A 15,032-nucleotide genomic window follows, 5' to 3' on the forward strand; every position below is an offset into this window, starting at 1 on the left:
CATGGCCCAAAATACCACACTCCTAGGCTCCCATGTGACTTGGGCCAGTCTCAGGGCCAGGCCACAAATAGATGGCATTTGAGGAGCCTCCAGCTATGTGAGAGACATCTTTCTGGTGTAGTGCCAGGCCAAGGGCTGGCCCCAGCGAAGGTCACGCCAGACGCTGGCCAGAGAATGTTACTCAGCAATCAGCTCTGTACCTCCCTTCCCACGCAGAAGGCTACCTGTGCTCTGTGGCACTGTGAAACTTTATTCCGGCCCCACCTGCTGTCCCCAGCCCAACTCTGCAGATTGTTCTGCGACCAGAGGAGGACCTGAACCTACCGGGGTCGACCTCCAGGACTTGCAGGAACCTCCTGAGAGTTGCTGAACTGCTGATGGGGCTGGAGGAGAAGTGGGGACATAAAATGCCTTTGGAGGAGGGCTCCCACTGTGTCAGGTGAGGGACGGGGTGCCTAGGCCTCACAGAACGCAGGGAGGGACACGGGACAAAATGGGTTCACTCCTGACTTTGACTTCTGTGTACAGACCCAAAACCAAGTGGCCACTGCCTCCAGGGGGGAAGCAGGGTCCTCGGCATCTCCTGGGCCCGTGCCAAGCCCTGGGGCATCTTTCTGTAAACTCTAACCCTGAGCTAGGCACCGAGAGTACCCTTCTTTCTGAAGGGCATGAAGCACAGAGGAGGGGAATAACTTGCACAAAGCCACACAGCCAGCAGGCAAGAGAGTTGGGTCCCAAAGTCCTTCTGTTAACTGTACATCAGGTGCAGAGTGAGAGGTTATCCGTAGGTTACTCTCGCCCTGAGGATCCTGGTAACGATCCCAGACAGATCTTGAGCTTAGAGACAACAGGATGTATGTAGCCAGGTACTAAGGGTCATACCTGTAATCCCAGCATCATGGAGGCAGAGGCAGAAGAATCGGGAGTATTTATCTAGCCTAAAGTACATAGTAAGACTTGGGTCAAAAAAACAAGGGCCTGGATGCAGCTCAGTGGGAGAGCATTTAACTAGCATGAACAAGACACTTCCATGCTCAGCACTGAAAAAAATTAAAAGCCACTCACTATTGGTTCATCCTCTCCACTGAAAATGGGTTTCTTCAGTGATTTTGCCACTATTCTGCATCTTTCTTGTTGATTTTGTAGAATTTGTTGTATTTCATTTTGTTTTGCTTGTGGTTCCGTGCATTAAACCCAGGACCTCATGCGTAAGAATTATTATTATCGTTTTCGTTTGCCCCTGAGCTTTTTCTGCTCAAGGGTAGCACTCTACCAACAGTAATACGTCCAGTTTTCTGGTGGTTAATAGGACATAGGAGTCTCACAGGCTTTCCTGCCTATGTCAGCTTTGAACCATGATCTCAGATCTCAGCCTCCAGAGTAGCTAGGATTACAGGTGTGAGCCACCAGCGCCCAGCCTTGGTATGGAGATTTTATCTCAGGGCCTCATGTTTGCTTTGTTTGCTTGCTTGGCTAAACTAATTGAGTCATAACTCCAGCCCAGCTTAGTGCTGTTTTTTTCCTCTTTTGTTCCAGTACTGGGGCTTGAACTAAGGACCTAAGTGCTGTCTCTTTGCTTTTTGGCTTAGGGCTAGTGTTCTACCACTTGAGGCACAGCTCTGCTTCCAACTCTTGGGAGGTTAATCAGAGATAAAAGTCTCATGTACTTTCTTTCTGGTCTGCCTTCAAACCCAAATCTTCAGATCTTTAGCCTTCTGAGTCACTGGGATTATAGTCATGAGCCACTGGCACCAGGAAAGATGAGTTTTCTGGTTTGTTTTTGTTTTTGTTTTGTTATTGGTATTGTTTTTGGTTTTGTTTTTTTGCTGGTCCTGGGGCTTGAACTGAGGACTTAGGCACTATCCCTGATCTTTTGTGCTTAAAGCTAACACTCTACCACCCAAACTACAGATCCATTTCCAGCTATTCTGGTACTTTTTTTTTTTTTTTTTTTTTTTGTCGGTCATGGGGCTTGAAATCTGGGCTTGGGTGCTGTCCTGAGCTCTTCAGCTCAAGGCAAGCTCTCTACCACTTGAGCCACAGCGCCACTTCCGGCTTTTTTCTTTTTGCTTATGTGATGCTGAGGAATCGAACCCAGGGCCTCAGGCATGCAAGGCAAGTGCTCTACCACTGAGCTACCTTCCCAGTCCATCTGTCCCTTTCTTAATAGTGCCTTTTGATGAACAGAAGTTTTAAATTATGACAGTTTAGCTTAGCAACAATTTCTTTTTCTTTTTCTTTTGCCAATCCTAGGGCTTGAACTCTGGGCCTGGGCACTGTCCCTGAGCTTCTTTTACTCAAGGCTAGCACTCTACCACTTGAGCCACAACGCCACTTCTGACTTTTTCTGTGTATGTGGTACTGAGGAATGGAACCCAGGGCTTCAAGCATGCTAGGCAAGTACTCTACCACTAAGCCACCTTCCCAGCCAACAATCTCTTGTAGTTATACATGGCATACTTTCTGTCATGCTTTCAAGTGGTTTTAGACCTTTGGTGTGCAGTAGCTGCTCATTCAAAGTCAACTCTTCTATTTGAGAGCTGGCTATGCTCCAGTGGGCTCCTCACAGCTGAGTCCCCTCCTTGGTGGTCCCTTCTTTCTGCCTCTGTCCCCTCTCATCTGGATGGCCTTCCATCCCTCCTTCTACCAACTCATTTCTGCCCGAGCTGCTATCTCTGAGCTCTCTACAGAGCTCGGTTATGAGCACAGCATATTCCTTACTGGTCGAAGAACACACCTAGGTCCCTGGCCCTCCACAGACACCTCCTACCATCCCACATAGAGAAGTTCTCTGGCTGGTGTGGGAGTGGGGAAGGGCTTCCCTCTGAAGGCTGGTCATGAGGCCAGTTCAACCCTGGTCTGGACCCTTCCCTCCTCCACACTGGTTCTTCCCCCATGACTTCCCTACCACCATGGAGCTGACCTTCCTGCATCACTCTGATCCCACACTCCTTATTCTCTCAGCTATGTGGGATTGTGATCCAACGCCACCCCAGGCAAAAGTGAGACCCTACCTACCTGAAAAATAACTAAATTAAAGGGTGGGGGGGCAGAGCCGGGCACCAGTGGCTCAATTAAAAACAAAACTCTTAGCTAGGCACCAGTGGCTCATGCCTGTAACCCTAGCTACTTAAAGGCTGAGATTATGATATCTTAGGTTTGAAAACAGCCTAGGCAGGAAAATCTGAGGATTGCAGTTCAAAGCCAGCCCAGGCAAGGAAAGTCTGTGAGATTCACCTCCAAAAAACTTCCAGAAAACCAGAAGTGGCGCTGTGGCTCAAATGGTAGAGCACTTGCCTTGAGCTGAAGAGCTGAGGGACAGCTCCCAGACCAAGTTCAAGCCCCATGACCGACAAAGAAAAACAGGGGACTGGGTGGGGGGAGCTAGGGCATAGCTCAAATGATAGAGTACATGCCTATCAAGCACAAAGCCCAGCAACACACACACACACACACACACACACACACACACACACACACACACACACACACACACACACGGAAAAAACATGGCTCTAGGGCACAAAAAGTTCTTTAAAAAAACAGAAAGCAGCCGGGCGCCGGTGGCTCACACCTGTAATCCTAGCTACTCGGGAGACTGAGATCTGAGGATTGTGGTTCAAAGCCAGCCAAAGCAGAAAAGTCCTTGTGAGCCTCTTATTTCCAGTTAGCCCAACTGGGGATTGTCCCTGCTCAGCTAGGGAAGTCCCCTTGTACCTTTCTGGGGAAAACGTCCTTATGGCCATCTTGAAGAAGGACTCCTTGTGTTCAGCTGGGAAAGTTCCCCCTGTGCCCACCTAGAGAATGACCAGGTTGAGGGAGGTCCCCTGTGCCCATCTGGAGAAAACTCTTGTGTTCACCAGGGAGAGCTCTCCTTAAGCCAACTGAGGGGATACACCCTTTTTTTTTATATAATTTTTATTTTATTTATTTATTTATTTATTTTGCTGGTCATGGGACCTGAACTCTGGGCCTGGGCACTGCCCCTCAGCTCTTCAGCTCAAGGCTAGCGCTCTACTACTTGAGCCACAGCGCCACTTCCAGCTTTTTCCTGCTTATGTGGTACTGAGGAATCAAACCCAGGGCCTCTTGCATACAAGGCAAGCACTCTACCACTGAGCCACCTTCCCAGCCCCGGGATACACCCTTTTTGCCCATCTGGTACTCATCTGGGGAAAGGTCCCTTGTGAGGAATTTCCCTGTCCCCACTTAAGAAGGGCCCTGTGTGCTGGAAATGTCCCATGGGGATTCCTTGCTATCTGTCTGGGGGAAAGTCCCTTTTTGCCATTCTTGGAAATGTTCTTTGTGTCCATACAGGCAGACTGCTCTTGTGCTCAGATACGGGATGGCCCCTTATGCTCAGATAGGAGGTCACATTGCACGATCTGGGGAATGCCTCTTTGTTCTTAGCTGGGAAAGATAACATGTGCCCATCTGAGTATGTCTCCTGTGCTCAGCTAGGGGAGATCTCCCAGGCTCAGCTGAGAAAAGTCCTCTTGTGTCCATCTGCACAATGTCTCTTTGTGCCAAGCTAGGGAACATTCCCTTGTGTTGCACAGCTGGGCAGCTCCTGCGTGTGCCCTTTGTGCCAACCCACAGATTGTTCACTTATTCTCATGTGGGGAAGGTTTCCTGGTAATCATCTGCTGAAGGTCCAAGTGTGTCTAGTTGGATGAAGTCCCCTTGGGTTCATCTGGTCCACTTGTGCTCAGCCACAAAGGTCACATATGTGCCCTTGTTTCCAAGAAGAAGGTCCCCTGATACTCACCTACAGAATGCCCTTTTGGTCTTGGCTGGGAAGGCTCCATGCCCATCTTGTGCCGATCTGGGAACGGTCCACTTTGTCCGTCTGGGGAGTGTCTCCAGCACCCCGGAGAAGGTCCCCATGTGTTCATGGGGGACTAGACCTCTTGTGCAAAGCCAGTGAAGATCCTCTTGTGCCAATCTGTGAAGGTACTGTTGTGCTCATCTGAGGAAGACTCCCCGATGGCTATCTGGCCAAGGTCCAGTTGCTCCTAGAGAGGTAAGGTCCCCTTGTGCTCAGCTCAGAAGGTTACGTGCATGCCCATCTGGGGACTATTCCCTTGTATCCATCTTGGAATTATCCCTTTGTGCCAGCTTGGGATGGTACCTGCTTTGCCCATCTGAGAAATGTCTCCCTGTACTCAGCTGAGGAAGGTTTCTTTGTGCCCAACTAGGAAAATCCCTTTGTGCTCAATTGGCAAAGTTCCCTTTGTGCTTATCTGGAGAAGATTCCCTTGTTCCCATCTGGGAAAGCTCCCTTGTGTCCAACCAGGAAGGACCTTGTATGCCTGTTTGGTGAATGTCCTCTGCGTCCAGCTGGACAGGGTACCCTTGTGATTGATGGTTAGGTCTTCTTGTCCCCATCTTGTAAAGGTCTTTTTTGCTCATTTGTTCCGCTGAGATTACATGTGTGCCTGTCTGGGGAATGTCTCCTTCTTTGCAGCTGGCAAAGGCCCCTGGTGCTCACCTGGGCAGGTCACATGTGTGTCTATGTGGCCTTCGGCCCACATGGCAAATGTCCTCTTGTGCTCAGTCTGGAAGGTCACATCTGTGCCTGTCTGGAGAATGTCCCCTTGTTTCCAACAGGGTAAGCCCCAGGTGCTTAGCCTAGATCACATGTTTGCTTAAATGTCTATGTCCAGTTGGAGACTGTCCCCTTGTGCCCAGCTGGGAAGTACTCCTGAGTCTACCAGGGAATGTCCTTTGTGTGTGTGAAGTTCTCTATGTGCTGAACTGTCTATCCATGTAGTGAATGTCTTGTGCCCAGCTGGGGAAGGTGCTGTGTGCCCAAGTGGGCATTATTCCTTACACCCAGCTTAAGCAAGTCCTCTGAAATCTCACTTATGGGATATGCCTTGTGTGTGTATCAGAGGAAGGACTGCTTGAGCCATGGTGGGAATGACCATTTGTGTATCCGCTGGCTGGAGATCCCTGTGAATCTACCTTGGGAATGACCATTTGTGTATCCGCTGGCTGGAGATCCCTGTGAATCTACCTTGGGAATGACCATTTGTGTATCCGCTGGCTGGAGATCCCTGTGAATCTACCTTGGGAATGACCATTTGTGTATCCGCTGGCTGGAGATCCCTGTGAATCTACCTTGGGAATGACCATTTGTGTATCCGCTGGCTGGAGATCCCTGTGAATCTACCTTGGGAATGACCATTTGTGTCAAGCTGGGTTAAGTCCCCTGTATCCAACACTGACTGGGAGCAGCCACAGAAAAAGTGTCACCCCCATCTCCTGAATATTTGTCTGCGATCAGGCAGGAAAAGGCATTGTGAAGAGAGTTTAAAGCCATGGACACGCTCCTGCCTCTATTGTGTAGTAGCATTGAGCTCCAGCTTCTGTGTGAAAAGGTCTCTCCAAAAAATAATAGCTGCAGAGTGGCACTGTGGCTCAAGCGGTAGAATGCTGGCCTTGAGCTGAAGAGCTTAGGGACAGCGCCCAGGACCAGAGTTCAAGCCCCACGACCGACCAAAAAAAACCAAAAACAAAACAAAACAAAAGAATAATAGCTGCAGGAGGCAGCGGGTCAGCTTGGTCATGGGCTGCCTCCTTCACCTAATCTGGGGACACAATACTAGAACTCTTTCTCTCTCATGTGATGTGGACACGGACAGAGACAGATGCTCACACACCACCAGTGGATACCCATTTTGGACTTCCTTTCCACTAATAGCCTGTCCTCGTCTCCACTATCCCAAGGAAGAAACATGGCTGGGATTGTCATGATACGCCCCTGGCTATGGCTGGGGCCTGGAGATATCCTGGGATGGTGCTCAGGCTAGCCAGGTTTGTGAGTGTGCTTGGCATAAGCCACGGCCAGTTCCTGAGCTGTGTGGAAGCACCTCCTGGTGTGCAGGGCTGCACTTTGTCCAGCCCACTCGCCGTGCTGGCCAGGGCACCGGGTGGTAGGGGACTCCAAGTGAGGGTCAGGCAGAGCTGGGAGAGCCCTCCTTCATGCAGCCTGGGGCTCAGAGACAAGCTTCCAGGGGGCGTGACCCAGTCTGCCCTCAACCAAGACCGGAGACGGACCTCCTACTGGCTCAGGTGTCAGCCTCATCCTGTGGGTGCCTGGCCAGACACTGGCCAGACACTGGACATCCAACCCTGGTCTTCTCTTCCACCGGTGTCAGGGACCTCCGCAGATGGGCTGGGCCAGGCAAGGTGCCAGAAAGATCTGAGAAAACCGCAGATGCGGCTGTGGGAAGCGTGGACCCCGGGTCACTGCGGCTCCATACCGGACCCGGGGAGGGTGAGTCACAGGGCTTGTCTGAGGCCCGCCCTCCTGTCCCTCCCTTCAGCGACAGAAACGTGCGATGTGGCTAGGGGAAAAGCGGCCCTACGCTTCCATCTTGGAACAAGTCCTCCTTCTGGGCTGTTATCTCCTGGAGTTGCAGCCCTCAGCCGTGTCCACTGTGCGCCCTGCCCAAGTCCAAGGACAGCCACCCCGTGGCAGCTTTCTCCGTGTTTTCCGAGGGTTCGCCGCGGCCAAGCGCTGTGCCGCTGGACGCCAGGGTGGGTGCTGGGCACAGCCGCGGGCGTGCGGGGCGCAGGGGGCACAGGGGGGCCCCCCCCAGGGGGCGCAGCAGGGGGGCGCAGGGGGCGCAGCAGGGGAGCGCAGGAGGGCGCAGGGGGCGCAGCAGGGGAGCGCAGGAGGGCGCAGGGGGCGCAGGGGGCGCAGCAGGGGAGCGCAGGGGGCGCAGCAGGGGGGCGCAGGGGGCGCAGCAGGGGGGCGCAGGGGGCGCAGCAGGGGAGCGCAGGAGGGCGCAGGGGGCGCAGCAGGGGAGTGCAGGAGGGCGCAGGGGGCGCAGGGGGCGCAGCAGGGGAGCGCAGGGGGCGCAGCAGGGGGGCGCAGGGGGCGCAGCAGGGGGCGCAGGGGGCGCAGCAGGGGGCTCAGGGGGCGCAGCAGGGGGGCGCAGGGGGCGCAGCAGGGGGCGCAGCAGGCGCAGCAGGGGGGCGCACGGGGCGCAGCAGGGGGCGCAGCAGGGGGCGCAGGGGGCGCAGGGGGCGCAGCAGGGGGGCGCAGGGGGCGCAGCAGGGGGCGCAGCAGGGGGCACAGCAGGGGGCGCAGGGGCGCAGGGGGCGCAGAGGGGCCCAGCAGGGCTCGTGGAAGCACCCTGCCTCTCCCCCACGCGGGCCGCCCTCCCCCACCCGCCCCGCCCCACCCCGCGGGCCGCCCTCCCCCACCCGCCCCCCCACGCGGGCCCTCCCTCCCCCACCCGCCCCGCCCCACCCCGCGGGCCCTCGCTGGCTGGCGCTTTCCAGGGCTCCAGCAAGAGCGCTCGACTTCGCTGTCCGGGTGGAGGGCCCTGCACCCTCGGGGCAGGCGAAAGGCGGGCCCGGCCAGGCAGCGGTCCCCCGCAGGGCGCAGCTTCAGGCTATTTAAGGCCGCCAGGCCGCAGGAAGTGGGAACCCCACCCCGCGCAGGTTCCCACACTCCGCCAGCCAATGGGAGCCCGGGCCTCCCGCCCCGCCCCCTCCTAGTCTCCCCGCTCCTGCCTCCAGCCCCGCCCGCTCCCAGCCCGGGATCCGCCCCGCGCCTCCAGCCACGCCCACTCCCAGCCCGGGTTCCGCCCCTCCAGCCCCGCCCACTCCCAGCCCGGGTTCCGCCCCGCGCCTCCAGCCACGCCCACTCCCAGCCCGGGTTCCGCCCCGCGCCTCCAGCCCCGCCCCCAGCCCGGGTTCCGCCCCGCCCCTCCAGCCACGCCCCCAGCCCGGTCCAGCCCCCACCGGCTCTCAGTCAGGCCCTTGCTACTACAACGGAGGAGGGAGGGTGGGGGTAGGTATGTAGAGGGTGGTGGGGGGTGGACGGGTTTGGGGGGTATGGGAGGTGTATGGGGGTGGGGGGAATGTGGGAGCTGGGGGGGGGTGAGGGAAATGTGGGGGGTGTTCACGGACTCCTGCCCAGGCTGGCTTTGAACCTCAGTGCTCAGATCCCAGCCTCCTGAGTAGCTAGGATTACAGGGTGCTCGGGAGCTACTGGAGCAGGCCTTCTAATACTCTTATCTTCAGTAAACAACCCCGAAGAAGTAGGAAGTGGCGCTGTGGCTCTAGTGATAGAGCCTTGAGCACAGAGAGGCTTAGGGACAGCGCCCAGGCCCAAAGTTCAAACACCAGGACAAGCAGAGAAAAAAAGCAAGTTACATATTCTATCAGCTATGTAATTTTAGGTAAGTTTGCTTGTTATGTACTGTGTGCAATAGGAAAAAATCTCACTACCTACATATTCAATAATTAGTTAACTAAAGTATTCTTAACCTTCATGGACAATGTAGAAAACACATGCAATTATTAAAACAACTTGCTGACCCAGGCACTGGTGGCTCATACCTGTAATTCTAGCTACCCAGAAGGTTGAGAGCTGAGGATTGTGGTTCAAAGCCAGCCTGGGCAGGAAAGTCCATGAGACTCTTATCTCAAATTAATAACAGAAGGGGCTGGGAAGGTGGCTCAGTGGTAGAGCACTTGCCTTGCATGCTCAAGGCCCTGGGTTCGATTCCTCAGCACCACATAAGCAAAAAGAAAAAAGCCGGAAGTGGTGCTGTGGCTCAAGTGGTAGAGCGCTAGCCTTGAGCTGAAGAGCTGAGGGACAGCGCCCAGGCCCAGAGTTCAGGCCCCACGACCGGACCCCCAAAAAAAATTAATAACAGAAAAAGCGGGAAGTGTTTCTGTGGCTCTAGTGGTAGAGTGCAAGCCATGAGCAAAAGGAGCTCTGGGGTTTTTAAGGAACATAATTATAAATAAAGAAAAAAGGGCTGAGATTATGGCTCAAGTGGTAGAGTGCTTGCCTAGCAAGTGTGAGAAACTCCTGTAATGACTCCCCCTTCCACCCAACCCCCCCCCCAAAACCCAACAACAAAAAACAATCAAGGGGTTGGAGGCTTGGCTCAGGTTGTAGAGCACCAGCCAATGAGTGAAAGCAAGTCCTAGTCTCAGACAGATAAAAAACAAAACCACAAACAACCCATCTAAATCCAGACCTGGTATGGTTAGTAATATCTGCAATCCCAGTGCTCCAAATGCTTAGGTACAAGTGTTTAATACCAAACTGAGCTACAAATAAACAAAACAGCTGGGTTGCTCTGGTCTGCAGTCCTAACTACATTGGAGGCTGAGATGTGAGGATTGTGGATCGAAGCCAGCGTGGGATTTAGAAAGTCCCTGAGGCTCTTACCTCCATTAACTAAAAAGCCAGAAGTGGAGCTGTGGCTCAAGTGGTAGAGTATGAGGCTTGAGCAAAAATGCTCAGAATAGCACCCAAACACTGAGTTCATAGCCCAGGACCAGTACCAAAAAACAAAAACAAAAAAACAGCAATAACAACAACAAAAAGAAAACCTGGCTTAATCAATGTCTCTAATTGTGCAAACAGTAAGGCTTTTTGTCACATCTTTATGCATTTATTAATCCAAAAAATATAGCCCCCTTTTGCTTCCAATCTTCCTTATACTTCAATTCTAATATAATTATGCAAAAGGTCTTAATAAAGTGTTCTAGAGTATAGGGTGCTTCTATAACAATTACAAAACTCAAAACAAACAAACCAAGAAAAAAAATCAGAACAAGTATCGTCCTGAAGCAATGATGACTGTCTCTGAGCAGTTTAGATGGTCAGTTCTATAATGTTTCTGAATTAATCATGATGATGTTTTCCATCAAACTGGTAAATGTAACATGAAAGCTTTCGATTCATTCTTGATGTAAGGACTTGTGTTCATCTTGTACGGGCCCTGAGGGGCTATTTGGGTGGTTTCTGACTGCACAGTCCTGATGGTGCTTTGAGGGGCGAGAAGTTGTCCTGATCCCAGGTTTCCTAGACAGCCTGGAAGCCCCCACCCACCCACCCCCCACCCCCCCAACCCATTTCCTTATTATCTGTCACTGTTTTGTTTCGTCTTTCACTTAGGGAATGCCCTGGGAAAAGGAAACTGAAACCGAAGTCAGCGCAGGCTGCTGGAGACTCCACCTTGTGACGTAGACAGCTCAGCTTCTTAAATGGGCTGAGCCCGGGCACCCGGCTGACAGTAGCAGCTGGGAGCCAAATTGCAGGGAGCTTGCAATACCTGGGAGCTGAATCGCAGCGGACTTGCAGTACCTCGGAACCAACTCCCAGTGAACCTGGCAGTGCCTGCTGGTGACACAGAGCTACAGTCTGAAGCCATGGTAAGGACAACTTGCTGGCAGGGCAGGTGGGCTCCTTTTTAGGTCACTCTATTCTTCCTTCCCTAGGTGGGGTCTTCCAGAGGTAGAGCACTCTCAGTCCAGGCCAACAGAGCTGCTCAGAGCGTGGCCCGTCCACAGTGTTAGGGGAGGGACTGGGTTCCACATCTGCATCTGCTTAGTCCTTAGGACCCTTGGGGCTAGGCCCAATGTTGAAGGGAGGTGGGTGAAGACAGGCAACATGATGGTTGGTCCTTCTAGAAATTACCCTCTCCTCCCCTCCCTGTGCCTCCCATGCACGGTTACTGGGTTTGTACCTGGGGGTGGGGGATGTAGGGCCTGGAGAGCTATGTACCTTGGGGCTCAGGAGCTGGCCAGGTAGCCAGTACTTTGGGGGGGGGGGGCTGGTGGCTACGTCTGGTGCCAAATGAATTTCTAAGCCTGTGTAATGCCTGCAGGGAGGGGACCTAATAGTGAAGATGCTGGGAGAGGAGTTTCTGGTACCCCTGAGGGACGACATGACCTTGTCAGGATTGAAGCAGCAAATCACTCAGAAGATCAGAGTGCCTGCCTTCCAGCAGCACCTGGCCCACCCAGATGGCACTGTGCTGCAGGAGAGAGGCTCTCTCATCAGCCAGGGCTTGGGTCCCGGCAGCACCGTCCTGCTGGTGGTGAAGAACTGCAGTGAGCCCTTGAGCATCCTGGTGAGGAATGACAAGGGCTGTAGCAGGATCTATGAGGTCCGGCTGACGCACAGTGTGGCACAACTCAAGCAGCAAGTGTGCAACCAAGAGGGGGCACGGGAAGATCTGTGCTGGCTGAGCTTTGAGGGGAAGCCCATGGAGGACCAGCGCCTGCTGGGGGAGTATGGCCTCAAGCCCCAGTGCACCGTGTACATGAATTTGCGTCTGCGGGGAGGTGCAGCAGGGCCTGGAGGGATCCAGCACTGGTAATAAAGGAATGCAAAGAGAAACTCCTGTCTGCCCTGTCCGCCCGCTGGAATGCCTTCTCCTCCACACTCTTCCTCCATAGTGAGGTCGGGTGAGAGAATCTTGGTGCGGTTACCCGGCCAGAGTTGCCAAGTCAAGGGATAAGGGCTTCACAGAGCTTAGTGGGGTCCGCATAATGACTCTCCTCTTCCCACACTCGGATTCATTTGGGGTCCTCCTAGCTAGGTGAAGTCACAGGTAGCAATCCAGCAACTGGTCCCCATCACGTCTGGACTAGCGGACGCAGAGGGACAGGTCCCGCGCGGTCCCACATCCCTAGAGCCGCTAGAAGCAGTGAGGGTCCCTCGGGCGGTGTCCCCCCTGGGGGGGTGCAGGGGCGCGGCCTGAGACCTCCAGCAAGAGCTCCCTGGAGGGTGGGCCTGGAGGGCAGGAGCCGCGCCGGGCATTCCCGGGACCGCCTTACCCGCGAGTAGACCGGGCGGGCCGTGGCTCCCTGGGACGCCTGGGCCGAGGCCCAGAACTGTGGGTGCTGCGTGTGGCGCCCGCAGCTGCCCGCAGGTCCGACGGCCGGTGCCCTCCGCGAGGCCCGGCCCGCGTCGGAGCCGGTGCCCGGTCCCGCCCGCTCCCTCAGTCTTGGGCCTTCTGGGCCTCAGTTTACCTCCTCTGGACCCGGCTTGGCGGCCCCAGTACCCAGCGCGAGAACGCCAGTCTGGAGTGGAGAGCGCGGCAGACTCCGCCGGCGGGGGCCGGGCTGCGGGCGGGCTGCGGGCGGGGCGGGCTGCGGGCGGGGCGGGCTGTGGGCGGGGCGGGCTGTGGGCGGGCTGTGGGCGGGGCGGGCTGTGGGCGGGGCGGGCTGTGGGCGGGCTGCGGGCGGGGCGGGCTGTGGGCGGGCGGGGCGGGCCCGGCGGGGCGAGCGGGGCGTGAGGGGCGGGCTGCGGGCGGGGCGAACGGGGCGTGAGGGGCGGGCAGGGCGGGCCCGGCACGGAGGGCGGGCTGCGGGCGGGGCGTGAGGGGCGGACGGGCGTGAGGGGCGGGCCCGGCACGGAGGGCGGGCTGCGGGCGGGCCCGGCGGGGCGGACGGGCGTGAGGGGCGGGCTCGGCATGGAGGGCGGGCTGCGGGCGGGCGTGAGGGGCGGGCCCGGCACGGAGGGCGGGCTGAGGGCGTGGAGGCCGGGCTGGGAGCGGGGCGGCCTGGCTGCGGCCGGGCATGGAGGGCGGGCTGCGGGCATGGAGGGCGGGCCGGGCATGGAGGGCGGGCTGCGGGCATGGAGGGCGGGCTGCGGGCATGGAGGGCGGGCCGGGCCGGGCATGGAGGGCGGGCCGGGCATGGAGGGCGGGCCGGGCATGGAGGGCGGGCTGCGGGCATGGAGGGCGGGCTGCGGGCATGGAGGGCGGGCTGCGGGCATGGAGGGCGGGCTGCGGGCATGGAGGGCGGGCTGCGGGCGGGGCGGCCGGGCTTCGTCACCGTGCTCGGCCCGACGGTAGCGGGCGCGGCCGCCGGCTCCGGGTGCGGGCACGGTCCGCCGTCCCCCGCGTGGGGCCCAGCCCGCCGTCCGCAGCGGGTGGCGGCGCCTTTCCGTCCGGGGCGGCGGTCCCGGCCCCCGCAGCCCCCCCGCGCCCGGGCGCCGCGCCGCGGTTCCGGCCCCTTGGCAGTCCCGTCACGTCGCCTCCAGGTTATGCATTAACCCGGCCTCAGCCGCACTTCCGGGGGGGCCGTCGGCGCCGGCGGGGAGGGGCGTCCGCGGGAGGGCGCCGCAGCCCCGGCCCCGCCTCCCCGGGGCCCCGAGCCGCCCCTCGCGCCCGCCCCCCCCCCCCCCCCCCGCCCGGCCGGGCGCCGCAGTCCCGGCGCTTTGTTCGCGGCCGGCGCGGGTCGCGGGTCGGGGTCGGGCGGGGCCCCGGGGAGGCGGCGCCGCCAAGCCCCGCCCCGCGCCGCCCCCCGCGCCGCCCCCTCCCACCGTCTGCCCGGGCCGCGTCCCGTCCGGTCCAGTCCCGTCCGCGCGCGGCTGCGCCATGGTCCGCCCGCGGGCGTCCGGCCCGGCCCCGCTGCGGCCGCTGCTGCTGCTCCCGGTGGTGGCCGCGCTCGCCCTGCCCCGCGCCGGCGGGACGTGCCCGGAGCGCGCGCTGGAGCGGCGCGAGGAGGAGGCGAACGTGGTGCTCACCGGCACCGTGGAGGAGATCCTCAACGTGGACCCGGTGCAGCACACCTACTCCTGCAAGGTGGGCCCGGCCGTGGGAGCCGCGCCCGCGCCGGCCGCCGGGCCCCGGGACGGGCGCGGGGCTCCGGAAAACTCCGAGCTCCGCAGCAAAGTTCCCGCGGAGCCGCCGCGGGGCCGGGGCCGGGGCCGCCTCCGCCGCAGCCCGCGCGGGGGGAGCGGGCGCGGCCCCGGGGCTCGGGCGGGGGCCGGGCGCTCCGCCCTCCGCCTCGGGCGCGGGGGGGGGGGGGACGGCGCCCGCGGGCCGGGGACCGGCGCGGGGGGCGCGGGGCCCGCGCGGAGGTGGGCGGGGCGGCGGCCCGCCTGGGCCGGGCAGGTGCGGTCGGACCCCGGGCGAACCGGGCCGCGGGCGGCGCGAGGCCGGCCCCGCCTCGCTCCGTGGGCTCGGGCCGGGGCGGAGCAGGTAGGCTAGGTCCCCCGCGCTTCCTGCGGCGGCGCCGGGGGCCGGGGCTGGCCCTCGCCTCGCCCCCGGCCCTCCTCCCCAAGCCGGGTCGCCCTCGCTCGGGGCGGGAGGCGCGTGTGCGCCGCAGCTGGGCCGCGGCCCCCTCCCCGCGCTCCGGGGCACCGGGCCAAGTCTCTGCAGGATTTTCCCGACTTCCTCCCCGCCGCTGCTGGGTGTGGCAGGGGTGGGGGAGGCGGGAGCTGCGGGCCCCGGCCGTGCGGCCCCGGGTCTCCCCGC

At 58.8% G+C, this 15,032-nt stretch overlaps 2 protein-coding genes across 9 annotated transcripts in view; both read left to right on the forward strand.

Moving 5' to 3' along the window:
• The first annotated feature begins 283 nt into the window (after positions 1-283).
• Isg15 (ISG15 ubiquitin like modifier) lies at positions 284-12,155 on the forward strand. 3 transcript variants are annotated; one of them, XM_070037049.1, is made up of 3 exons: positions 284-439; positions 10,937-11,193; positions 11,649-12,155. In XM_070037049.1, exons 2-3 carry the CDS (start codon positions 11,191-11,193, stop codon positions 12,141-12,143), a joined length of 498 nt encoding a protein of 165 aa, XP_069893150.1. In that variant the 5' UTR covers positions 284-439; positions 10,937-11,190; the 3' UTR covers positions 12,144-12,155. The 3 variants fall into 3 exon arrangements, with proteins under 3 accessions (XP_069893150.1, XP_069893152.1, XP_069893151.1); XM_070037051.1 differs by lacking the exon at positions 284-439 and adding an exon at positions 7,384-7,545; XM_070037050.1 differs by lacking the exon at positions 284-439 and adding an exon at positions 9,125-9,200.
• A 1,979-nt stretch (positions 12,156-14,134) lies between these two features.
• Positions 14,135-15,032, forward strand: part of Agrn (agrin) — a 36,023-nt gene continuing 35,125 nt past the window's right edge. For all 6 annotated transcript variants that reach the window (XM_070037053.1, XM_070037054.1, XM_070037056.1 and 3 more), the window contains exon 1: positions 14,135-14,357. In XM_070037053.1, the coding sequence (XP_069893154.1) occupies positions 14,151-14,357 (207 nt within the window). In that variant the 5' untranslated portion in view covers positions 14,135-14,150. The remainder of the gene's footprint in view (positions 14,358-15,032) is intronic.

Source organism: Dipodomys merriami, unplaced genomic scaffold (genome assembly GCF_024711535.1).
Source record: "Dipodomys merriami isolate MVZ:Mamm:240054 unplaced genomic scaffold, mDipMer1.0.p SCAF_28, whole genome shotgun sequence".
NCBI lineage: Eukaryota > Metazoa > Chordata > Mammalia > Rodentia > Heteromyidae > Dipodomys > Dipodomys merriami.